The 27,509-nt window shown below is 42.1% G+C and overlaps 1 protein-coding gene and 1 pseudogene across 1 annotated transcript in view; one reads left to right on the forward strand and one right to left on the reverse strand.

Annotated features, from left to right (window-relative positions):
* The window catches only part of STYXL2 (serine/threonine/tyrosine interacting like 2), a 66,957-nt gene that overhangs the window by 26,042 nt on the left and 13,406 nt on the right, over positions 1-27,509 (forward strand). The window contains 3 exon segments of the mRNA XM_005907607.3: positions 1,305-1,399; positions 10,175-10,406; positions 14,286-14,503. Coding sequence (XP_005907669.2) covers positions 1,305-1,399; positions 10,175-10,406; positions 14,286-14,503 — 545 coding nt within the window.
* LOC102272142 (dynactin subunit 5-like) lies at positions 13,061-13,602 on the reverse strand (annotated as a pseudogene).

Raw genomic sequence — 27,509 nt, forward strand, 5'->3', positions numbered from 1 at the left:
ACATCAGCAGTAAGTGTATCATACTTTCCTATGGAATACACCGTCTTCACTCAGGCAGTGTGACAGCGATGGCAGCAATAGCCTGCAGTGCCTAAGAAATGAAATATTATTCAGCAATAAGAAGGAACAACTTATTGACTCTATTATTATTATTATTCTATTATTGCAATAGATTAGATGACTCAGATTCATTTTGCTAAGTGAAATAAACCATATCAAAAAGACTACTATATTATCACATTTATTTAACCTTCTGGAAAAGGCCACACTTAGGGACAGAAAACAGATTGGTGATTGCCAGGGGGTGAGGTACAGGGAGGGTTTGACTATAAAACAAATGAGGCATGATGGAATTTTTGTGGGAAAATGGTATCCATTAAGCCTTCTCACTTAAAAAAAAATCCTCTGTAGATATAAAGGAAAGGAAAGACTAAGTGAAAAAGACCCAGAGCTCACCATGACACCTGGAAAAGAGAAGAACCCATCAGAGAGGAGGGAACCCACCACTATGCATGTATGTGTGACCCCATGACTGTAGCCCACCAGGCTCCTCTGTCCATGGGATTTTCTGGCCAAGAATCCTGGAGTGGGTTGTCACCTTTTCCAGGGACCCACTATTATATGTCCTAAGCCTTGTTTCTGCCCTTGATTCACCATATTCCTCAAAGATCCCTTTGGACACCTCTGCTGAATTCTTTCCAGAAAACTAACATATACCTAAGTGACTCTATTGCTTCCCTGGACTTAGGAAGATCCTGGATTTCTTGTATTCAGAATCAGGACTGTGCAGTTTATCACGTCTTCACACTTCCCTTGGTGCTGTGCCAGCCCTTCTTCATCAGCCCATGCCTTTAAGCAGGCAGAAGATACGGTGCATGGAGGGAGTGGTGGCAGCCTACCCAGCCCAACAATCTAGCAGAACCCAGGTGGAAGCACAGGTAGGGACATCTGATCGTAATGGTAACAGAGAGGCAGGGACAGGAAAAGAAAAAGGAGCAGCAGTACATCCAAGGGTAGGAACACACAGAGAAAGTGGAGCCACATTAGTGTAGGTTCCCCCCAGTCTCTTCCCTCCACAACCCAGACTACCACGTCATCACATATCAAGGCATCAATTCTGGTCTAAAAATAAGTAGGTGACTAAGCCATAGCATACCCAGTGGTCTGCATTCTTAAGAAGGCATTCCTTTTATCTCTCATTGTTTGCCACTCATGGCTATAATTGGATCTAGGTTTCTTGTCTAAAAAGATTACCTTCCATTCAGATGCTCTAAGTCATCTCACATGATATCCTCTTCTTTCAGGTACTCAATGGTCTCAGATGCAGAAACAGAAAGCATTTTCATGGATCCCATTCACCTCTCCTCAGCTGTTGCAGCTAAACAGATCATCAATGAAGGTGATGCCATCAGACGCCAGGTGGGAGGGTCCATGGGTCATCTGGAGACCCTCAGAAGGGGCTCACTGGGAGATGTCATGTGTTTCTCATGTGATTCCCATCACATTAAGAAGAGAAGGTCCAAAGAAGACAGTTCCTCCAACCCCTCCTCATCAACCTTCATGGGACAGGGTGGAAATTATCATGTCTCAGTGTGAACAGTTCTCTAGTCAACAGCCAGGGAGGTAACTCCAATCTGCCACTAGGGCCTCTACTCCAATTTTTCAGTTAAACTCAGGGGTCCTGGTTATGCTACAGATGCAGATCTGAGAGCCCCCAAAATGGCTGGGAGCATCCACAGAGTTCTGTTCAAGGGCATGTCTATATTTAAACCTGCATTTACACCAGAGATTAAAGATAGTTTTCACACTGAAGTATGAATGGGGAGAAGGTTAAAAAAAAAAAGATGGAATGGAAAAAGATGTTAATATTTATACAGGAAATTTTAGAGCAGAACCCATACAATATTTCATTCAAGGATACGCATCCAGATTGGATGGAAATTTGGGCAATAATCTTTCACAATTTCATTCCTCTCCCTTCTCATGCCTTTGCCTTTTGTGTCTCTCTCACTTTGATGAGTATAGTGGGGTTGCTGCTGCTGCTGCTGCTGCTGCTAAGTCATGTCAGTCGTGTCCGACTCTGTGCGACCCCATAGACGGCAGCCCAACAGGCTCCTTCATCCCTGGGATTCTCCAGGCAAGAATACTGGAATGGGTTGCCATTTCCTTTTCCAAAGCAAGAAAGTGAAAAGGGAAAGTGAAGTTGCTCAGTTGTGCCCGACTCTTATCGACCCCATGGACTGCAGCCCACCAGGCTCCTCCGTCCATGGGATTCTCCAGGCAAGAGTACTGGAGTGGGGTGCCATTGCCTTCTCCGATAGTGGGGTAAGGCAGTCCTATTAATGACACAGCACCCACCTGGCCTTGAGCCTAATCTGGCATCCACAGCTGGTGGCCAGGATCACTTCCCTAGTGATGAGAACCAAACATACTACTCCTTTTCCATGTAACCCCAGGTCTTCCTTAGGCCCTAGACCCTTTGGGTCTCTGAGGACATCTGGATCTCCTATACACTTGATGAGGAATGAGATATTTTACCTGATGTTGCTTGTTGGTCTGGGAATCCCAGGAGGCTCCATCTTCTCAAATAACTACTTTTTTTCTGTTTTCTTTATTGCCCTTCCTGGGGTGGCTATTGCCTCTCTCCTAGGCAGGCCTAGGTGTGCATTTTGAATTTTTATTTATTTATTTTTGGCTGTGCTGGGTCTTTGTTGCTGCACTGGCTTTTCTCCAGTTGTGGCGAGTGGCGGACTCTTCGTTGCAGTGTGAGGGCTTCTCACTGCAGTGGTTTCTCTTGTTGCAGGGCACAGGCTGTAGGGTGCAGAGGCTTCAGAAGTTGCAGTTCCCTGGCTCTAGAGCTCAGGCTTAATAGTTGCAGTGCATGAGCTTAGTTGCTCCACAGCATATGGGATCTTCCCGGACCGGGGATCGAACCCATGTCTCCTGTACTGGCAGGAGGATTCTGTACCACTGAGTCACTAGATAAGCCCTGGCCAAGGTGTCTTGACCCCAATCCAGTTCTTTCTAAACTGCTCACAGCACCACTCTAACTCTGAAAGTTCTTTGTCCCTCCTGAGTGGTTAGGAATGTCCCTAACAGCCCATCCTGCATCATCCATGCTCTGCGCTTCCCTTTCTGCTCTACTCTCTAGGTTTGTGTGTGAGTAAGAGTCCAGTTTAAGGAGTAGTGAGAAAACCATGTGCTCTCTTTGAAAGCTTCACTGTCAGGTCTGTGGGGTTCTAGGGACATTCAACGTTTATACTGAGACCTGAAAATGAGCAATGCATTTTTTTCCAATCCTAGGTCACATCTAGGCATTAAGTCAAAGTTTCAGTAGTCTGAGTGGCTGATGGGTGGTGGAAGAAGAAGCAAAGAATAAATTACAGAAAAAAAGGAAAATGTACCAAGTGATCTTTCAAAACATTGCCCTACTCAGTAATGACTAGAGATGTAAAAATGGATGTGGCAGAACCTTCCAATTTCAGGAAAGTCTGCATATGCCACACATCTGAGAGAGTGCAGAGAATTGTCTGGGCTTAACTGTCTTTTGAAGAAACTTCCAGGAGTAGAAATAAATGGGAGAACTGATGTGGCTGAGGTGTGGACTAGAAACCTAGGGAAAGTACCCGGTGTGGGTAAGGAACTGGCACATTTGTTTTAAACAGGAAGGAAAAGAACTCAAAACAATCCCCTGCTATGTAAATAGCTGAGGAAGGCCCAGCTGCATGTTTTAATGAGGCAGTGGGGAGTCTTTTTCTCAGTGTAGTAAAAATACCTAAGTAGAAATCTTACTTCTACTTAGAAGTAAGGAAAGAGAAAGGCTTTTACATTTGCCATTTAAGACCCCAGGAGAGTCCAGAGTGGTGGAGAAAATAGGAACACTTCATCTATTTTTAAACAAAATAGAGCACTGGGATTGCAGAGGTTTCCTTCTTTCTGCTTTTGAAATGGAGATCAAAGAACACTTAGAGCTGAGACCTGTGAATGGATGTGGGGCCCATCAGGTGGTGCAGAAATAAGGGAGGAGAGGAAGGGGAAGCTTTAGGGAAATGAAGCCCTCAGCCCTCAGCAGAACTCAGGACTCCTGGATCGACAGAATTTGAGTGCCATGCCCAGCTTACACACACCTGCTCATTCCATGAAGAGCAAGGCCACATCTATTTGCCAAATGCGGCTGCACTCTTCACCCACATTTCACCCATGGAGAAGAGGTGGTGCTGGAAGACGCTATGACCAACATGGAGGACACCTGTTTCCTACTTACCTTCTTTTTCCTTCTCCTTTGTAACTAGACCATTCAGGGATGACCTAAATCAAATCCCTTACGATTATACAGAGGAAGTGAGAAATAGATTTAAGGGACTAGATCTGATAGACAGAGTGCCCGATAAACTACAGACAGAGGTTCGTGATATTGTACAGGAGACAGGGATCGAGACCAATCCCCAAGAAAAAGAAATGCAAAAAAAAAGGCAAAATGGTTGTCTGAGTAGGCCTTACAAATAGCTGTGAAAAGAAGAGAAGCCAAAAGCAAAGGAGAAAAGGAAAAATATACCCATTTGAAGGCAGAGTTCCAAAGAATAGCAAGGAGAGATAAGAAAGCCTTCCTCAGTGATCAATGCAAAGAAATAGAGGAAAACAGTAGAATGGAAAAGCCTAGAGAGCTCTTCAAGAAAATTAGAGATACCAAGGGAACATTTCATGCAAAGATGGGCTCAATAAAGGACAGAATGGTATGGACCTAACAGAAGCAGAAGATATTAAGAAGAGGTGGCAAGAATACACAGAAGAACTGTACAAAAAAGATCTTCATGACCCAGATAATCACAATGGTGTGATCATTCACCTAGACCCAGACATCCTAGAATGTGAAGTCAAGTGGGCCTTAGGAGCATCATTACGAACAAAACTAGTGGAGGTGATGGAATTCCAGTTGAGCTATTTCAAATCCTAAAAGATGATGCTGTGAGTGCTGCACTCAATATGCCAGCAAATTTGGAAAACTCAGCAGTGGCCACAGGACTGGAAAAAGTCAGTCTGCATTCCAATCCCAAAGAAAGGCAACACTAAGGAATGCTCAAACTACCACACAATTGCACTCCTCTCACACGCTAGTAAAGTAAAGCTCAAAATTCTCCAAGCCAGGCTTCAACAATACGTGAATTGTCAACTTCCAGATGTTCAAGCTGGTTTTAGAAGAGGCAGAGGAACCAGAGATCAAATTGCCAACATCTGTTGGCTCATCAAAAAAGCAAGAGAGTTCCAGAAAAACAACTACTTCTGCTTCATTGACTATGCCAAAGCCTTTGACTGTGTGGATCACAACAAACTGTGGAAAATTCTTAAAAAAATGGGAATACAGGACCACCTTGCCTGACTCCTGAGAAATCTGTATGCAGGTCAAAAAGCAACAGTTAGTTAGAACTGGACATGGAACAACAGACTGGCTCCAAATCGGGAAAGGAGTATGTCAAGGTTATATATTGTCACCCTGCTTATTTAACTTATATGCAGAGTACTTCATGAGAAACACTGGGCTGGAAGAAGCACAAGCTGGAATCAAGATTGCCAGGGAAAATATCAATAACCTCAGATATGCAGATGACACCACCTGTATGGCAGAAAGTGAAGAAGAACTAAAGAGCCTCTTGACGAAAGTGAAAGAGGAGAGTGAAAAAGTTGTCTTAAAACTCAACATTCAGAAAACTAAGATCATGGCATCTGGTCCCATCAGTTCAGTTCAGTTCAGTCGCTCAGTCGTGTCCGACTCTTTGCGACCCCATAAATCGCAGCACGCCAGGTCTTCCTGTCCATCACCACCTCCTGGAGTTCACCCAGACTCACGTCCATTGAGTCAGTGATGCCATCCAGCCATCTCATCCTCTGTCATCCCCTTCTCCTCCTGCCCCCAATCCCTCCCAGCATCAGAGTCTTTTCCAGTGAGTTAACTCTTTGCATCAGGTGGTCAAAGTACTGGAGTTTCAGCTTGAGCATCATTCCTTCCAAAAAAAATCCAGGGCTGATCTCCTTTAGAATGGACTGGTTGGACCACCTTGCAGTCCAAGGGACTCTCAAAAGTCTTCTTCCAACACCACAGTCCAAAAGCATCAATTCTTTGGTGCTAAGCCTTCTTCACAGTCCAACTCTCACATCCATACATGACCATAGGTCCCATCAGTTCACGGCAAATAGATGTGGAAACAGTGGAAACAGTGACAGATTTTATTTTTTTGAGCTCCAAAATCACTGCAGATGGTGACTGTACCCTTGAAATTAAGACGCTTACTCCTTGGGAGAAGTTATGATCAACCTAGACAGCATATTAAAAAACAGAGACATTACTTTGCCAACAAAGGTCTGTCTAGTCAAAGCTATGATTTTTCAATAGTCATGTATGGATGTAAGAGTTGTTCTATAAAGAAAGCTGAGTGCTGTAGAATTGATGCTTTTAAACTGTGGTGTTGTAGAAGACTGTCAAGAGTCCCTAGGGCTGCAAGGAGATCCAACCAGTCCATCCTAAAGGAAATCAGTCCTGAATATTCATTAGAAGGACTGATGCTGAAGCTGAAACTCCAATACTTTGATCACCTGCTGCAAAGAGCTGACTCATTGGAAAAGACCCTGATGTTGGGAAAGACTGAAGACAGGAGAAGGAGCTGACAGAGAATGAGAAGGTTGGATGGCATCACTAACTCAATGGACCTGAGTATGAGTAAACTCTGGGAGTTGGATGATGGACAGGTGATGGACCCCAAGGACTGCAGCACCGAGGAGACCTCGGGTGCTGCAGTCCATGGGGTCGCAGAATCAGACATGACTGAGTGACTGAACTGAACTGATAAATTCTTAGAGAAATGAAAGATCTTACTTTCCTCTATATTTGATAATTTGGAAGAAAATACATTGGAAGGAGAAGATAAAGTTTCACTCAAGAGGGAATTCATTTGAAATTTGAGCTTTTCTGGGCTGTTGTCAAAAAGGTCCTGTATGATGTCTTGTGACTGGCATCAGGGCTCATTGCAAAGTTTTCCCAGCTGTCATAGAGCTGGGAGGTTGTGGATCACAGGTGCCTACACTCTAGAGAGGCAGTCAGTTCAGTTCAGTTGATCAGTCATGTCTGACTCTGCAATCCCATGGACTGCAGCATGCCAGGCTTCCTTGTCCATCACCAACACCCAGAGCTTGCTCAAACTCATGTCCATTGAGTTGGTGATGCCATCCAACCATCTCATCCTCTGTCAGCCCCTTCTCCTCCTGTCTTCAATCTTTCCCAGTATCAGAGTCTTTTCCAATTGGTCAGTTCTTTGCATCAGATGGCCAAAGTATTGGAGTTTCAACTTCAGCATCAGTTGTTCCAATGAATATTCAGGACTGATTTCCTTTAGAATAGACTGGTTGGATCTCCTTGCAGTCCAAGGGACTCTCAAGAGTCTTCTCCAACACCACTGTTCAGAAGCATCGATTCTTCCATGCTCAGCTTTCTTTACAGTCCAACTCTCACATCCATACATAACTACTGGAAAAACCATAGCTCTGACTATATGCACTTTGTGGGCAAAGTAATGGCTCTGCTTTTTAATATGCTGTCTCGGTTGGCCATAGCTTTTCTTCCAAAGAGCAAGCATCTTTTAATTTCATGGCTGCAGTCACCATCTGCAGTGATTTTGGAGCCCCCCAAAATAAAGTCTCTCATGTTTCCGTTGTTTCCCCATCTTTTTGCCATGAAGTGGTGGGACCAGATGCCATGATCTTAGTTTTCTGAATGTTGAGTTTTAAGCTGACTTTTTCACTCTCCTCTTTCACTTTCATCAAGAGGCTTTTTAGTTCCTCTTCACTTTCTGCCTTTAGGGTGGTATCATCTGTGTATCTGAGATTTTTGATATTTCTCCCGGCAATATTGATTCCAACTTGTGCTTCATCCAACCCAGCATTTTGCATGATGTACTCTGCATATAAGTTAAATAAGCAAGGTGACAATATACAGTCTTGATGTCCTCATTTCCCAATTTGGAACCAGTCTGTTCCATGTCCAGTTCTAACTGTTGCTTTTTGACCTGCGTACAGATTTCTAAGGAATCAGGTAAGGTGGTCTGGTATTCCCAACTCTTGAAGAATTTTCCAGAGTTAGTGTGCTCCACATAGTCAAAGGCTTTGGCATAGTCAATAAGGCAGAAGTAGTTGTTTTTCTGGAACTCTCTTGCTTTTTTGATGAGCCAACAGATGTTGGCAATTGGATCTCTGGTTCCTCTGCCTCTTCTAAAATGAGCTTGAACATCTGGAAATTCACAGTTCATGTACTGCTGGAGCCTGGCTTGGAGAATTTTGAGCATTACTTTGCTAGTGTTTGAGATGACTGCAATTGTGCAGTAGTTTGAACACTCTTTGGCATTGCCTTTCTTTGGGACTGGAATGAAAATGGACCTTTTCCAGTCCTGTGGCCACTGCTGAGTTTTCCAGATTTGCTGGCATACTGAGTGTGGCACTTTCACAGCATCATCTTTTAGGATTTGAAATAGCTCAACTGGAATTCCATCACCTCCACTAGCTTTGTTTTTTAGTGATGCTTTCTAAGGCCCACTTTACTTCCAATTCCAGGATGTCTGGCTCTCGGTGAGTGATCACCCCATCATGGTTATCTGGGTCCGAAGATCTTTTTTGTACAGTTCTTCTGTGTATTCTTACCACCTCTTCTTAATATCTTCTGCTTCTGTTAGGTCCATACAATTTCTGTCCTTTTTTGTGCCCATCTTTGCAAGAAATGTTCCCTTGATATCTCTAATTTTATTGAAGAGATCTCTAGTCTTTCCCATTCTATTGTTTTCCTCTATTTCTGTGCACTGATCACTGAGAAAGGCTTTCTTATCTCTCCTTGCTATTCTTTGGAACTCTGCATTCAGATGGGTATATCTTTCCTTTTCTCCTTTGCTTTTGGCTTCTCTTCTTTTCTCAGCTATTTGTAAGGCCTCCCTAGACAAGCATTTTGCCTTTTTTGCATTTCTTTTTCTTGGGGATGTACAATGTCACAAACCTCCATCCATAGTTCTTCAGGCACTCTATCAGATCTAATCCCTAGAGTCTATTTGTCACTTCGACTGTAAGGGATTTGATTTAGGTCATACCTGAATGACCTAGTGGTTTTCCCTAGTTTCTTCAATTTAAATCTGAATTTGGCAATAAGGAGTTCATGAATTTCATGATATGAGCCACAGTCAGCTCCCAGTCTTTTTTTTTTTTTTTTTTTTGCTGACCATATAGAGCTTTTCCATCTTCGGCTGCAAAGAACATAATCAATCTGATTTCGGTATTGACCATCTGGTGATTCCACATGTAGTGTCTTCTCTTGTGTTGTTGGAAGAGAGTGTTTGCTATGACCAGTGTGTTCTCCTGGCAAAACTCTGTTAGCCTTTGCCCTGCTTCATTTTGTACTCCAAGGTGAAATTTGCCTGTTACTCCAGATATCTCTTGACTTCCTACTTTTGCATTTCAGTCCCCTATGATGAAAAGGACATCACTTTGGAGTGTTAGTTCTAGAAGGTCTTGTAGGTCTTCACAGAACCGTTCAACTTCAGCTTCTTCAGCGTTACTGGTTGGCACATAGACTTGTATTACTGTGATATTGAATGGTTTGCCTTGGAAATGAACAGAGATCACTCTGTCATTTTTGAGATTGTGCCCAAGTAATGCATTCAGACAATAAATGAAATAAGTAAACTAAAGGTGTAGTAGAACATGACCTAGCATAAGTGACTGTTGAAAATTTTACTTTTCCCAGTTATTTGCCCTCTGTACATAATGGATTCGAACTAATGGAATGAATTATGTTACTAAAGAATGTCATGTATTCATCTGGTAAATGCATCTAAGCATACATTTTGTTTCACTATGGGTTTTACAAGTATAAATCGGACATATACTAGCTACTTAAGGACCGTGGTCCAAGAAAATATCAGCCAGTTTTATAGAAATATGGGAGGAGATGAGGGAAACTGACGTCCCTTCTCCCACCCCAGTACATCTATGCTACTGCTGATCCCTGTTAAGTCCTTCCTGGAAGATCAGATTCATCCCATACACAGAGTCCCGGCAGAAAATGGGCCAATTGTGGATTCTTCCAAGGAGCAGGGAGGGTCGTGGTGTTCTTTCTCTTTGATGAGAATGCTGCTTCTCCCCCTAGAACTCAAGCCACGTGGGGTCAGAGTCGAGGCAGAGTGTCCAGGCATGCTGGAGTCTGCCGAGCAGTTGCTGGTGGAGGACCTGTACAACCGTGTCAGGGAGAAGATGGATGACACCAGCCTGTACAACACTCCCTGCATCCTGGACCTCCAGCGGGCCTTGGTCCAAGACCGCCAAGAGGCTCCCTGGAATGAGGTGGATGAGGTCTGGCCCAACGTCTTCATAGCAGAGAAGTGAGTCTGATGGCTGGATGGTCATGAGCCTTTGTCCCAGCCTTCTGGGTAGTGCCCAAGAGAGATGAAATTCCCCCAACTTGGACCAACAGCTCCAATAGCTCCATCCAGCAAATGGATGCTGCCTGAGCATTTTTCCAGCCCCCACCTTGGAGAAAGACCCAGGCCACCCATCTGCACACAGGGATTCCCAGGCAAAAATGCTGGTATGATTGTTTATCCTCCAACCTCCTGACAGGGCTGTCGTTCACAGCCTTCCCCGCTGCCCCAGGTGCCCTCTCTGGGCCTTCCTACCTGCCCAGAGCCTTGCCAATAGCACACACCTCACTATTACCATTATTCCATGACATCCGTAACAACCATATAATGGGGCACTTGGAGCCATTGACAATATTGATTTTATATGTATTTACTAACTTATGAAAATATCCACAATATATTAAGAGGATAGATAGGTTCCAAAACCTGTATATACGATATGATACTAACTGATATAGTGTGTGTGTGTGTGTGTGTGCACATGTGCTTTTGCATAGACAACAAATTAGAAACAAATGTGATAAAAATTTCACAATACTTCTTGCTGGGAGGTGGTTCTATAAGTGATTTTTGAATTGTATAGATATCCTACAGTAAACATTTATTTTTATAATCAGAAAACAAAATGTTGTTTTTCAAAAGTTTATCAGTGGTATCCAGAACAAAACCCCAAACAACTCACTCACATCTTATTCCTTCATCATGGTCTTGCCAGTACATAATTGGTAACAAAAGACTGATTTGTGAAACCATTTTGCTGATCTACTGGCTTCTTAATGAGATCTTTTCCCAATATAAGGGAGGGAATTTGGGGCCCTGAAAGCAGGCAATAGGTAAAATAGCTTTGGACATTGGGTCTTATACTCCAGCATGGTATAATATGTTGCCCAGAACCCAATTTCCCAGAGCTGGGCACCAAGTCCCAAGTGATCGCTAATTAGCTCCACAGATTCAGAAACATTCACACTGCGATGAACAGAGACTCTGGGCATCTCCAGAAATCCCCAGCTGAAGGCCTCTGCTTCTTCTTGGGCAACGCTGTGTGCAGAAGCTCTTCAAACTAAGCTCCACCTGTTCCACTACGGTAAAAAGAACTCTGAACTAGGAACCCCAAACTCCAGTTCTTTTTCTGTTTGTTTGTTTCATGTGTCACACCTTTAATGTACAAACATAAAAAATGAGAAACCAGAAAGCAGTTTTATATTGAACTAGCAGAGGTGACTACATAGTTCTTTTTGCAAACCCCAGACCAGATATTAAGTCAAGACAGCTGCTGCTAGATCCTGACCTTTGAGGCTGGACTGTCCTACCCCATTCGCAGTAGCACTAGAGCATCAGGCAAGGCCGACCTTCTCAGGCCTTCACTTCTAAGTCTTCCTACTAGAGCAGAACGGGAAGGATTGTGCCATTACCCAGAAGATAAGGACAGCACTGGCAACTCTGTCTACTCCTCGGGACTCCAGGCCCCCAGAATGATTTTAAGAGATCCCCATGTACATATGAGATTGGGCCCAAGTATTGATATTTTGGTCTGAACTGTGAGATTTCTGGCAAATGCAGGATGGTTTGAATGGTTGAGGCCAGAAAGCAAGTGTCACAAATGCTACATCTCCAGTGAAATAAGGCATACACTGCTGCCCCTAAACACCATGAGACAAGGAGTGGCTGCTAGTCTAGTCCATCCATAAGTGAGACTCAAACATGGGACTTTGCAAAAACAAAATCTGAATGCTAAGGGCCCCCCTTTTAATGAAAGCCAAGGCCCTAGAATAGAACGCTAGAAAGTCTTAAATTATTCACCCCTAATTAAGATGATCAGGTCATTTTGGAAAGAAGAGAAATACTAACCACCCTCCCTGCAAGTTTTAGTAGCCAAGAGGAACCTGGGCACTGAAAAGTGGCAAACACTTTTTTTTTTTGCAAATGACAAGCAGCTGTGGCAACTGGCCAATTGCATGAGCAGCAGGGAAGCCAACAGTGACCCCTGCGAATGGTGCTCACTGTGGCAGCTCGTGGCCACGGGCTGCACACAACCTCCCCACTGGGATAGAGTGCCCTGCTCCACCGGCTGCCCGCAGGGCAAAGGGCGGGAGTGCTGGAAACAGATGAGTCTATGCTCCCCCCATCATGGTACAGAGTGACAGTGAATAGATATGGTTTAAGCACAGCATTTGGAGACAACCCTCCAGTCGTTCTGTTATTAAAGTCTAAAGAGCTTAGAGCCTGGGAGGATTGAGAAATTCTAAAGAATTAAACAAACAAGCAAAAAAAGAGTGTGAAAAGTGAAGTCACTCAGTTGTGTCTGACTTTTTGTGACCCCATGGGCTGTAGCCTACCAGGCTTCTCTGTCCATGGGATTTTCCAGGCAATAGTCCTAGAGTGGATTGCCATTTCCTTCTCCAGGGTATCTTCCCAATCCAGGGATCGAACCTGGGTCTCCCGCATTGTAGACAGACACTTTACCATCTGAGCCACCAGGGAAGTCAACAACAACAACAAAAAAAGAGTGTGGGAGGTGTCAAAGACACAAGAGCTCTTTGTAGATGCTGTCTGGCTCACTTTGTCCCCAAGTTCATCTTAGAGTTCAATCAAATTCAAGACACAAGGCAGAGACATTAGACCTGTGTCAAGGGCAAAAACTGTTGGTAGTCGCTCTTGGCGATGTCAGTCATCAGCTCCTGAGTACATTCTGGAAGATCCCCTGAGAAAAGTCCTGGGCAGCCTGAGAAGACAGTGAATGGTGGGACCACAGTTTCTGGGGGTAATACTGTGTTGTCAAGAATTTTTCAACAGCCTTTCAAGACACATCAGCACTCAGTCACACAATTCTTGCCAATGTGAACATAAGAGCCAATATGAGCTGCGTTGACCACACAATCTTCCTCAGTAAAGATGTGGTCCCCAATATGTAAAGGAAAAAATGCAACCTTTGCTGAATTGCTTGAATGGTGGCCTTAGGACACTCTGACTTCACACCACAACGATGTCCAACTCTTACATTTGTCAGATCCCCTCGGATAATACAGTCGTTCATCACAATGGTCTTGCCACTGAGAACGATGTTCTGACTTCCTCACAATACAGACTGGCCACTAACTTTGTTCTCAGGTGCCATCTTGATGTACTCGGACTTGTAGAGTGGCTCACCCAACGCCATGGCCACCAACTCCTCAGCATGGCTCTGGCTCCTGTCAAAGCCTGCCTGCCAGTCTTTCTGACTGGAACTCTGGCAACTTCCGGCTGCTCTACCACTTCCGCTCTGGGCAGTCAGTGATCCTGACCTCCAGTTCTTGTTCAGAGTCTTTTCTTAGGAACAAGTCCTAAAACATAGTTGATTCATTTTTACAATCTTCAGATGGAAAAAAGAATAGTTATTCTACTTCTTAAGTTTATTATTAGGATAAATTAAAATAGCGCATATGAAAGCACTTTGGAAAATATAGCATGCCACATCAGTGTGAAACATACTTAATTTTATAATTATTTTTGACTGCCACTTTTGTGTCTTGATAAATGTCGATCCTGAAGGCATGGAATTTTAGCCTAGAGCTTTCTCAGTCAATCAATGTTTTCCTTGCACATCAGCCCTGTTCTCCTCTTTCTCCTGTCCTCCCCTGCCCAGCTCTCCCTCCCTTCTCTCTCTTGCTAGAACTAGGTCACTGGTCCATTTTTATAACAATATTTGCAGTAAGCCCCAGACATACCGTGGAGCAGAGGAAGTGGTTTTCACCCAGCTGGGCTCTCCTGACCCTGCTGAAACAGGCTTCCAATCTCAGAGGTAAGGTACCTTTCTAGTTCTGATGCTGGCAAAAAAAAAAGTCCCTGCTTCTTTCTCTTTAGGAGTGTGGCTGTGAACAAGGGGAGGCTGAAGAGGCTGGGAATTACTCACATCCTGAATGCTGCTCATGGCACTGGTGTCTACACGGGGCCTGAATTCTACACTGGCCTGGAGATCCAATACCTGGGTGTGGAGGTGGATGACTTTCCTGAGGTGAATATCTCCCAGCATTTCCGGAAGGCAGCCGAGTTCCTGGATGAAGCCCTGCTGACCTATAGAGGTGAGGGGGTCTGCTCACTCCAGGCTGCTGGAATTCCACAGCAGGAGGAGCAACATAAAGAATGTTAGGAAAACCTCCAGGTTATCTGCTGTCTGGAGGTCATCTATGTTAAGACGGTTGTTGTCTCATTCTAGGACAAGGGGAAAGGAATGGAGCAGTATTCACCTGATAAGTAATTATTGAGGGCCCAACACGGGCCAGGTGCTATTCTAGACATTGTGGTGAAAGATATGGACAAAGCTTCTGGCCTTTGATACTTACATTGCAGTGAAGGCAGAACAATATAAAAAAAAAAAGAAAAATAAAATGGTCAGATACCAATCAGTGTAAGGCAGAGATGACAACTGGGATGATGTACTGGAGTGGCTGACAAGCTCCTACCAGAGTGGTTGAGAAGGCCTCTCTGAGAAGGAAACATTTAAGCTGAGTGACAAGAGGAGCTAGCCATGGAAAAACTGAAAGAAGAATATTCCTGGCAAGGGAAGTGTCAGCGCACAGACCCAAAGGTGGAATAAGCTTTATGTGTTCAGGAATCACAAGGCGATTAGCCTGGTGGGTTAGGTGGGCAAGTGAGGATGGCAGGGGCCCATTGTGCAGGAAGCTGAGGGCCGGGGGAAGGGAGCTGAAAGGCACCTTGAGCTGACCTACATTATGAGAAACCCATTCCTTGAGCTTTGGAGGCAAGACTGGCTGGGGAGGTGAGAGTGGGAATGAGGAGAGCAGAGCTGATGCTATCACTGCTGTCCCAGTGGGATGATCAGAGACTGTCCACAGAGTTGATGGGCATTGGTCTCGTGAGGATCTCAACAGGAGAGACTGGAGTTTATACAGTGGGGGTGAGTGGTAGCTTAGGATCTGGGGCCCAAAAATCCAGGCTGCAGTCAGTAGTTGCTATGCTCTACAAGGAATCACAATTTTCTTACCTATAGAACAAGTAGATCAAGTGCTCCTAAAATTACTGTGAGGATTAAAATTGCAAAAATGCATATAAGAGCTCACTTAGCACAGAATTGGACCAATAATAAATGTTTTAAAAATTATAGCTATTACTATAATAAATATTAGTCATTATTCCTGGGAGGGACATTTCCTGTCATCACCAACTGGCCAGGAAGGGTAACTTTTAATGGAAATATGTATAATGCAAGAGACACAGGTTTGATCCCTGGGTCAGGAATATCCCCTAGAGTAGGAAATGGCAACTTGTTCCAGTATTCTTGCCTTGAAAATTCCATGGACAGAGGAGCCTGGAGGGCTATAGTCCATGGGGTGGCAAAGAGTTGGACATGACTGAGCACACGTATACACCCACTTTATGGATCACAGTCTTGTCATGCTGAAGGAGCTTGCATAACTCAATGAGGAGCCATGCCATGTGGGGCCGCCCAAGACTGATGAGTCACAGTGAAGACTGCTGACAAAACACGGTCCACTGGAGGAATGAATCACTCCAGTATTCCTGCCATGAGAACCCTATGAACTGTATGAAAAGGCAAAAAGGTATGACACCAGAATATGAGCCCCACAGGTCAGAAGGTGTCCAACATGCTACTGGAGAAGACCAGAGGGCAATTACTAATAGCTCCAGAAAGAATGAAGCAGCTGAGTCAAAGTAGAAATGATGTTCAGTTGTGGATGTGTCTGGTGGTGAAAGTAAAGCCCGATGCTGTAAAGAACAATATTGCACAGGAACCTGGAATATTGAGTCCATGAATCAAGGTAAATTGGATGTGGTCAAGCAGGAGAGGGCAAGAGTGAACATCAACATCTTAAGAATCAGTGAATTAAAATTGATTAGAATGGATGAGTTTAATCCAGATGACCATTATATCTGCTACTGTGGCCATAAATCCCTTAGAAGAAATGGAGTAGCCCTCATAGCCAACAGGAGAATCTTAAATTCAATACTTCGGTGCAATCTCGGATATCCAAAAATGACAAAATATGCAAAAACCTCAGATACGCAGAAACGACAGAATGATCTTGCTTCGTTTCCAAGGTAAAACATTCAACATCATGGTAATCCAAGTCTATGCCCCAACCACTAGTGCTGAAGAAGTTGAAGTTGACTAGTTCTATGAACACCCACAAGACCTTCTAGAACACCAAAGCTCCTTTTCATCATAGGGGATTGGAATGCAAAAGTAGGAAGTCAAGAGATACTTGAAACAACAGGCAAGTCTGGCCTTGGAGTACAAAATGAAGCAGGGCAAAGGCTAACAGAGTTTTGTCAAGCAAATATCCCTTTCCAACAACACAAGAGACAACTATACAAGTGAACATCACCATATAGCCAATTCTGAAATCAGATTGATTATGTTCTTTCCAGCCAAAGATGAAGAAACTCTAACAACCAGCAAAAACCAGACCTGGGGCTGACTCTGGCTCAGATCATGAGCATCTTATTGCAAAAATCAAGCTTAAGTTGAAGAAAGTAGGGAAAATCATTAGGCTATTCAGGTATGACCTAAATAAAATCCTTTATGATTATACAGTGGAGGTGATGAATAAACTTAAGGGATTGGATCTGGTAGACAGAGTGCCTGAAGAGGTATGGATGAAGATTTGTAACTTTGTATGGGAGGCAGTGACCAAAACCATCGCCAAGAAAAAGAAATGCAAGAAAGCAAAGCGGTTTTCTGAGGAGGTTTACAAATAGCTGAGGAAAGAAGAGAAGCAAAAAGGCAAGAGGGAAAAGGAAAGACATACCCAATTAGTCACAGTTCCAGAGACCAACAGGGAGAGCTCAGAAAGCCTTCTTAATAAACTATGCAAAGAAATAAAGGAAAACGATGTAATGGGAAAGGCTAGAGATCTCTTCAAGAAAACTAGAGCCATCAAGGGAATATTTCATGCAAGTATGGGCACTATAAAGGACAGAAAAAGAGGACTGAAGATGGCAGAGAAGTCAGTGGATGTGGAGTACATCTCTCTCCATGGATACATCAGGAATACACCTTAAGATACAGAAGTGCGTGCATAACACCAGCTGAGAGTGGACAGGAGTACCTGACCAGAGGAAAAGAATATATAGAACCATGCAAAACTTGGTAGGATGAAGGAACTAAGGGGGAAAACAGGAGTGTTAGTAGAATTGGACCTGCCCTCGGTGAGTGAGGGAACTAAAGCAGGGGTCCGATCACACATCGGGGTAGTTGTCTGAGTTGGAGGAGAAACATTTAAGGCTGAGAGTGAAACAGCTGATCTGTGGCAGCTTAAGTGGAATGAGAATCAGACAGTCCTTGCTGCAGCCATACATACCCTGGACACGGATGAGGGTCCCCTGGAAGGCGCAGCTCGGCTGGGAGCTGGAGTTTGGGGAGTGAGCCCAGGGCGAGGGCTGCTGTTGACTGCAGAGAGACAGATCGAGGGGAGGTGAAGGAGGAGATTGTGATAAGAAATGCCTGTGGAGGAAAGCCAGGTGGCCATGGAAGCAAGGCGATACTGCTAAGTCACACATAGGGGATGGAGCCATCACTATAGCCTCTCTCTCCCGACATGCCAGCATTGGCAGCAGCTGAATAGAGAGGCTGGCCCATCAAACGTCTGATGCACTGAACTACAGAGTAGGACCTCACCCAGTTTGCTTCTTTAAGTGACTGATGTGCAGAACAAGAGTAGGACGCCCGGCCAGGGGGGTCCCTCTATGTGCCTGAATGGGCAGAGCTACAGAGAAAGACTGGCCAAAGAGGCGTTCTGATTGCCAGCTACAACGGGCTCGAATAAAAGACTCTGATAGGGCCATAACTCCTGCGGCGGAGGCAGTCCGTGTCCCTGCACACTTCGCGCCACCAGGGTCCCCACAGGCCAAGCAGCTGGGCCATCTTCACACTCAACTCTCACTGGAGCAGAGCTGCCACAAGCAAAAAAGTTTTGCATCTATGCGTGCAGGGTCACTTCAGCAGTGTCCAACTCTTTGCAACCCTGTGAACTGTGGTCTGCCAGCCTTCTCTGTCAGGGAGGGGGGTTCTCCAGGCAAAAATACTGGAGTGTACTGGCCAGTACTGGTTGCCACGCTCTCCTACTACTGCTGCTAAGTCGCTTCAGTCCTGTCCAACTCTGTGTGACCCTATAGATGGCAGCCCACCAGGCTCCCCCATCCCTGGGATTCTCCAGGCAAGAATACTGGAGTGGGTTGCCATTTCCTTCTCCATGGAGTGCCATGCCCTCCTAGAGCACTGTATTTCCTGCTGCCCTAGCCACCAACTCCCCTGAGTACCTGGTGCTGCCAGAACCCCTGCGACCCAAGCAGCTGCACCTCCTCCACACCTGGCCCTCACAGGTGCAGACCCAAATCCTCCAGGGAAGCCTCAGGACCAAACCCCAGTGGATGACCCACATGCAGAGGTAGAAATAAAACCCGAATTGAAACCCAGGGGCAGTGTGGCTAAGGAAGAAGACCCAAAACCTTTCCACCAGCTGTACTAGCTGCAGATTAAATCCACATGATCAACTAGGCAGACTCTGTCTATGGAATGTATAAAAGGTCATTGAGCGCTCCCACCAAAGAAAATTCAGTAGTTCTGATAACTGTGGACATTGGAGGCAAGAACATACAGGAGTAGGACAAGATTAGAACCTGAGCTGCCCCCACAGCAGGTCCAGAGATCAGCACAGTGTTGGAGGGCATCCGAGGGAGGTGAGGTGGACTGTCACTCCCAGCGAGGGGAAGGACTCTGACAACAGTGACTCAAGAAAAACATTTATTATTTTTATTTTTTTTTAAAGATTTGACCTATTTTTTTTAACTTTATTTTATTTTTAAACTTTACATAATTGTATTAGTTTTGCCAAATATCAAAATGAATCCACCACAGGTATACATGTGTTCCCCATCCTGAACCCTCCACCCTCCTCCCTCCCCATACCATCCCTCTGGGTTGTCCCAGTGCACCAGCCCCAAGCATCCAGCATCGTGCATCGAACCTGGACACTCTGTAGATTCCTTTGGATTTTTTTCCCCTTTCCACCCACCTCTGTTGCAGTTGTTGATTTTATTGGCATTGTGTAATCTAATTAAGATTTTGAGCTTTATTTTTTAATCAGTAACATTTTTTTATTGCTATTATAAACCTTTGCCTTTACATTGGGCTTTTGCAGTTCTGTGGAGTTTTCCTTTTTTTTTTTTCTTTCTTCTGTTTTTCTTTCTTTTCTCTTCTTTATAATTTTAATTTTTTAAACCTATTATATTTTTCTATATTTATTCCTTTCTTTGTCTTTCCTACTGTTCTTTTCCCCTTGCAGTTAATCTTTTTTTTTTAATTTAATTTAATTTTATTTTTTTTGTGGTTCTGCCTTTATTTTTTTTTAATTGTATTTTAATTTTTAAACTTTACACAATTGTATTAGTTTCACTAAACATCAAAATGAATCCATCACAGGCACACATGTGCTCCCCACCCTGAACCCTCCTCCCTCCTCCCTCCCCACACCATCCCTCTGGGTCGTCCCAGTGCACTAGCCCCAAGCATCCAGTATCATGCATTGAACCTGGACTGGCATCTCGTTTCATACATTATATTTTACATGTTTCAATGCCATTCTCCCAAATCTTCCCACCCTCTCCCTCTCCCACAGAGTCCATTAATGTATATAAATCTTCTTAATCTATCTCTATTTAACTTTGCATATCTATTCTTTCTTTCTTTCCTTTCCTATCAACAATTTGGTAGTTTAATTTTCATTGCTTTATTCCCCAATTGGCACCTTGTTTTAGTTTTGTTTTCCAGTTTGTGCTTTAGTTAGTTTTGTTCTTAACTGGTAAATATAATTTTTTATTTCCTTTGTTTGTTGGGTCAATCTACTGTACTTTACTTTTGTTGGTGGACCGTTTTCACTTTGCTCATGGGTGTATATGTGTATATGTGTATATTCCATTATTTTAATTATTTGCCTGATTTTGTAATTGCCATTTGTCTGGGGTTCATCTTTGGTTTCTCTTTTTTGGATATTTGTTTTAATCTCACTTAATCCCATAACAAGGAGAAGGCAATGGCACCCCAATCCAGTACTCTTGCCTGGAAAATCCTATGGATGAAGGAGCCTGGCAGGCTGTAGTCCATGGGGTCATGAAGAGTCGGACACAACTGAGCGACTTCACTTTCACTTTTCACTTTCCTCCATTGGAGAAGGAAATGGCAACCCACTCCAGTGTTCTTGCCTGGAGAATCCCAGGGACGGGGGAACCTGGTGGGCTGCCGTCTATGGGGTCACACAGAGTCAGACATGACTGAAGCGACTTAGCAGCAGCAGCAGCAGCAATCCCATAACAAACCACTTGTGGAATCTTTGTTCCCAGAGCTTTTGGAGTGGGAGCACTGACTCCAAGACTCTAGACAACCAGAGAACTAACCTTAGGGAGTATCAAATAGTGAGAACTCACACAAAGAAAACCACTGAATACAAGACCCAGCATCACCAACCACTAGTAGCACCCTGTGCAGGATGCCTCATCTAAACAACAAATAAAACAAAAATACAAACCCAATCATCAGCAGACAAGATTATCACCTCACTCAGCCTTACCCATCAGAGGAAAAACAAACAAAAACTCAGCACAAATCTCACCCTTTACAAGCTTACACAAACCACTGGACCAACCTTAGGAGGGCAGAAACCAAACAGAAGAAAGAATTCAACCTTGAAGCCTGGGAAAAGCAGACCTCAAACACAGTAAGTTAAAAAAAAATAATGAAAAGGCAGACAAAAACTACACAAATGAAGGAACAACTAGAAACACATTAGTCCAAATAAGTGAAGAGGAAATAGGCAAACTACCTGAAAAAGAATTCAGAATAATGATAGCAAAGATGATCAAAAACTGAAAACAAAATGGATAAAATGCAAGAACAAATTAACAAAGACCTAGAAGAATTGAAGAATAAACATACATAGACAAACAACACAACTAATGAAATTAAAAATACTCTAGAAAGAATAGCAGATTATCTGAAGCAGAAGAATGAATCAGTGAGCTGGAAGACAAAGTGGTGGAAATAACTTCTGAAGAGCCGAATAAAGTAAAAAGAATGAAAACAACTGATAACAGTCTCAGAGGCCTCTGGGACAATATCAAATGCACCAACATTGGATTTATAGGGGTTCCAGAAGAAGAAGAGAAAAAGAAAGGGTATGAGAAATTTTTTAAAGATATAGTTTGAAATTTCCCCAACATGGAAAAGGAAATAGTCAATCAAGTGCAAGATGCACAAAGAGTCCCATACAGGATAAATCCAAGGAGAAACATGCCAAGACACATACTAATCCAACTAATAAAATCTAAACACAAAGAAAAAACATTAAAGCAGCAAGGGAGAAGCAACAAGTAACATACAAGGGAAAGTTCATATACTTAACAGCTGATCTTACAGCAAAAACTCTGCAGTCCAGAAGGGAATGGCAGGATATATTTAAAGTACTGAAAGGAAAAATCTACAACCAAGATTACTATACCCAGCAAGGATCTCATTCAAAATTGATGGAGAAATAAAAAGCTTTTCAGACAAGCAAAAGTTAGGAGAATTCAGTACCACAAAATCAGCTTTACAACAAATGTTAAAGGGACTTATATAGTCAAGAAATACAAGAGAAGAAAAAAGAGCTACAAAATCAACCCCAAACATTAAGAAAATGGCAATAGGAACATATATATCAATAATTACTTTAAATGTAAATAGATTAAATGGTCTAACCAAAAGACACAGACTGGCTGAATGGATACAAAAACAAGATATATATATACAAAAACAATATATATATATATATATATATACACATATATATATATATATATATACACGCTGTCTACAAGAAACCCACTTTAGACCTCAAGACACATATAAACTGAAAGTGAGAGGATGGAAAAATATATTCCATGCAAATGGGAAGCAAAATAAAGCTGGAGTAGTAATCCTCATATCAGACAAAATAGACCTTAACATAAAGACAATTACAAGAGATAAGGAAGGACACTACATAATGATCAAGGGATCAATCCAAGAGGAAGACATAACAATTGTAAATATCTATACACCCAACACAGGAGCACCTCAATACATAAGACAAACACTAACAGACATAAAAGAAGAAATTGACAGTAACACAATAATAGTAGGAGACTTTAACACCCTACCCACACCAATTGGCAGATCATCAAAACAGAAAATTAATAAGGAAACACCAGTCTTAAATGACACATTAGATGAGATGGATCCCATTGATATCTTCAGGACATTCCATCCAAATGCAGAAGAATACACCTTCTTCTCAAGTGCACATGGAACATTCTCCAGGATAGACCACATCCTGGGTCACAAATCAAACCTCAGTAAATTTAAGAGAATTGAAATCGTATCATGCATCTTGTCCAACCTCAGCACTATAAGACTAGATAACAATTACAAGAAAGAACTGTAAGAAACACAAACACATGGAGATTAAGCAACACGTTTCTAAATAACCAACAGGTTACTGAGGAAATCAAAAGGGAACTCAAAAAATTTCTAGAAGCAAATGACAATGAAAACATGACAACTCAAAACCTATGGGATGCAGCAAAAGCAGTTCTAAGAGGAAGTTTATAGCAATACAATCCTACCTCAAGAAACAAGAAAAACATCAAATAAACAACCTAACTTTACTCCTAAAACAACTGGAAAAAGAAGAACAAAAAAAACCCTCAAAATTAGTAGAAGGAAAGAAATCATAATGATCCAAGCAGTAATAAATGAAAAAGAAATAAAAGAAACAATAGTAAAGATCAATAAAACTAAAAGCTGTTTCTTTGAAAAGGTAAACAAAATTGACAAAACTTTAGCCAGACTCATCAAGAACAAAAGAGAGAAGAATCAAACCAACAAATCAGAAATGAAAGAGGAGAGGTTACAACAGACAATGCAGAAATACAAAGGATTATAAGTGACTTATGATCAACTAAATGGCAATAGAATGGATAACCTGGAAGAAATGGACAGAGTCTCAGAAAAGTTCAATCTTCCAAGACTGAACCAGGAAGAAATAGAAATTATGAACAATCCAATTACAAGCACTGAAATTGAATCTGTGGTCAAAAATCTCCCAAAAAACAAAAGCCCAGGACCAGACGGATTCACAGGAGAATTCTATCAAACATTTAGAGAAGAGCTAAGGCGATCCTTCTAAAACTCTTTCAAAAAACTGAGGAGGAAGGAACACTTCCAAACTCATTCTACAATGAGTTTGTAGAATGGTATCACCCTGATACCAAAACCAGACAAAAACAGCACAAAAAAACAAAACTACAAGCCAATATCACTGATGAACGGAGATGCAAAAATCCTCAACAAAATTTTAGGAAACAGAGTTCAGCAACACATCAAAAAGTTCATGCACCATGATCAAGTTGGGATTATTCCAGGGATGCAAGGATTCTTCAATATATTCAAATCAATCAATGTGATATACAATATTAACAAATCAAAAGATAAAAACCATATGATCATCTCAATAGATGCAGAAAAAGCCTTTGACAAAATTCAGCACCCATTTATGATTAAAACTTCAAAAAATGGGCATAGAAGGAACCTACCTCAACATAGTAAAGGCCGTATATGATAAGTCTACAACAAACATTACTTTCAACGGTGAAAAACTAAAATCATATCCCTAAGATCAGGAACAAGACAAGGGTGTCCACTTTCACCACTATTATTCAACATAGTTCTGGAAGTCTGAGCTACAGCAATGAGAGAAGAAAAAGAAATAAAAGGAATCCAGATTGGAAAAGAAGTAAGCTCTCACTGTTTGCAGATAACATGATACTGTACCTAGAAAACCCTAAAGATAGTGTCAGAAAATTAGTAGAGAATCAGTGAATTTAGCAAAGTTGCAGGATACAAAATCAATACTCAGAAATCACTTGCATTTCTATGTACTAACAATGAAAAAGCAGAAAGACAAATTAAGGAATCAATCCCATTCACCATTGCAACAAAAAGAATGAAATACCTAGGAATAAACTTACCTAAGGAGACAAAAGAACTGTACACAGAAAATTATAAGACACTAATGGAAGAAATTAAAGACGACATAAACAGATGGAGAGATATTCCATGTTCCTGGGTAGGAAGAATGGATTTTGTGAAGATGACTATACTACCAAACTGCAATCTACACATTCAGTGTGGTCCCTATCAAATTACTAATGGCATTCTTCACAGAACTAGAACAAAAAATTTCACAATTCATATGGAAACACAAAAAACCCCGAATAGCCAAAGCAGTCCTGAGAAAGCAGAATGGAGCTCGAGGAATCGACCTTCCTGACTTCAGATTACACTAAAAAGCTACAGTCATCAAGACAGTATGGTACTGGCACAAAAACAGATATATAGACCAATGGAACAAGACAGAAAGCCCAAAAATAAACCCATGCTCCTATGGGTATCTTATTTTTGATAAAGGATACAAGAATATACAATGGGGCAAAGACAGCCTCTTCAATAAATGGTGCTGGGAACACTGGACAGCTACATGTAAAAGAATGAAATTAGAACACTTCCTAACAGCACACACAAAGATAAACTCAAAATGGATTAAAGACCTAAATGTAAGACCAGAAACTATAAAACTGTTAGAGGAAAACATAGGCAGAACATGACATAAATCAAAGCAAGATCCTCTATGACCCACATTCTAGTGTAATGGAAATAAAAACAAAAGTAAACAGGTGGGACCTGATTAAGCTTAACAACTTTCGCACAGCAAAGGAAACTATAAGCAAGGTGAAAAGATAACCCCCAGAATGCGAGAAAATAATAGCAAGTGAAACAACTGACAAAGGATTACTTTCCAAAATTATAAGCAGCTCATACAACTCAATGCCAGAAAAGCAAACAACCCAATCAAAAAGTGGGGAAAAGACTTAAACAGGTATTTCTCCAAAGAAGACATACAGATGGCTAACAAACACGTGAAAAGATGCTCAACATCGCTCATTATTAGAGAAATGCAAATCAAAACTACAGTGAGATATCACCTCACACTGGTCAGAATGGCCATCATCAAAAAGTCTACAAACAGTAAATGCTGGAGAGGGTGTGGAGAAAAGGGAATGTTCTTGCGCAGTTGGTGGGAATGTAAATTGATACAGCCACTATGGGAGACAGTATGGAGATTCCTTAAAAACCTAGGAATAAAACCACCATATGACCCAGCAATCCCACTCCTAGGAAACCAAAATTGAAAGAGACACATGTATCACATTGTTCATTGCGGCACTAATACACTATTACATGGAAGCAACCTAGATGTCCATCAACAGATGAATGGATAAAGAAGTTATGGTACATATACACAATGAAATATTACTCAGCCATAAAAAGGAATGCATTTGACTCAATTCTGATGAGGTGGATGAACTAGAACCTATTATACAGAATGAAATGAGTCAGAAAGAGAAATATAAATATCATATTCTAATGAATATTAAGGAATCTAGAAAAATGATACTGAAGAATTTATTTACAGGGCAGCAATCGAGAAACAGGGAATAGACTTATGGACATGGGGAGGGGGGAGGAGAGGGTGAAATGTATGGAAAGTGTAACATGGAAACTTACATTTCCATGTGTAAATCAGATAGCCAATGGGAATTTGCTGTATGGCTCAGGAAACTCAAACAGGGGTTCTGTATCAATATAGAGGGGTGGAATGGGGTGGGAGATGGGAAGGAGGTTCAAAAGGGAGGGGATAAATATATACCTATGGCTGATTCATGTCGAGGTTTGACAGAAAACAACAAAATTCTATAAAGCAATTATCCTTCAATTTAAAAAGAAATTTTTTAAAAAAGGACAGAAACAGTAAAGACCTAGCAGAAGCAGAAGATATTAAGAAGAGGTGGCAGGAATACACAGAAGAATTGTACAAAAAAGGTCTTAATGACCCAGATAACCACTCTCATATGAAAGTGTGGTCACTCTCATAGAGCCAGACATCTTGGAGTAGAGTGTGAAGTCAAGTGAGCCTTAGGAAGAATTACTATGAACAAAGATAGAGGAGATGATGATGAAATTCCACCTAAGCTATTTTAAATCCTAAAATAGGATTGTTGTTAAAGTGCTGCATTCAATTTGTCAGCAAATTTGGAAAACTCAGCAGTGGCCACACAACTGGAAAAGCTCAGTTTTCATTCCAATCCCAAAGAAGGGCAATACCAAAGAATGTTCAAACTACCATACAATTGCACTCATTTCACATGCTAAAAAGGTTATGTTAAAAATCCTTCAAACTAGACATGAGCAGTACATGAACTGAGGATCTCCAAATTTTGAACCTCTAAACAAGCTTGGTTTAGAAAAGGCAGAGAAATCAGAGATCAAATTGTCAACATTTGTTGGATCATAGAGAAAGCAAGGGAATTTCAGAAAAACATCTACTTCTGCTTCATTGCCTATGCCAAAGTCTTTGACTTGTGTGGATCACAACAAACTGTGGAAAATTCTTTAAGAGATGGGAATACCAGACCACCTTCCCTGTCTCCTGAGAAACCATATATAGGTCAAGAAGCAACAGTTAGAACCATACATGGAACAACCGACTGGTTCCAAATTGGGAAAGGAGTTTGTCAAGGCTGTATACTGTCACCCTGCTTATTTAACTTCTCTACAGAGTACATCAGGGGAAATGCTGGACTGGATGAAGCACAGGCTGGAATCAAGATTGCTGGGAGAAATATCAACAACCTCAGATATGCATATGATACCACTCTAACAGCAGAAAGTGAAGAGGAACTAAAGAGCCTCTTGATGAAAGTGAAAGAGAAGAGTGAAAAAGTTGGCTTGAAGCTCAACATTCAAACAACTAAGATCATGGCATTAGGTCCCATCACTTCATGGCAAATAGAAGGGATAAAGTAGAAACACTGACAGATTTTATTTTGGGGGGCTCCAAAAGCATTGCAGACAGTGACTGTAGCCATGAAATTAAAAGACGCTTGATCCTTGGAAGGAAAGTTATGACAAATCTA

The sequence above is a fragment of the Bos mutus genome, chromosome 3 (genome assembly GCF_027580195.1).
Source record: "Bos mutus isolate GX-2022 chromosome 3, NWIPB_WYAK_1.1, whole genome shotgun sequence".
Lineage (NCBI taxonomy): Eukaryota > Metazoa > Chordata > Mammalia > Artiodactyla > Bovidae > Bos > Bos mutus.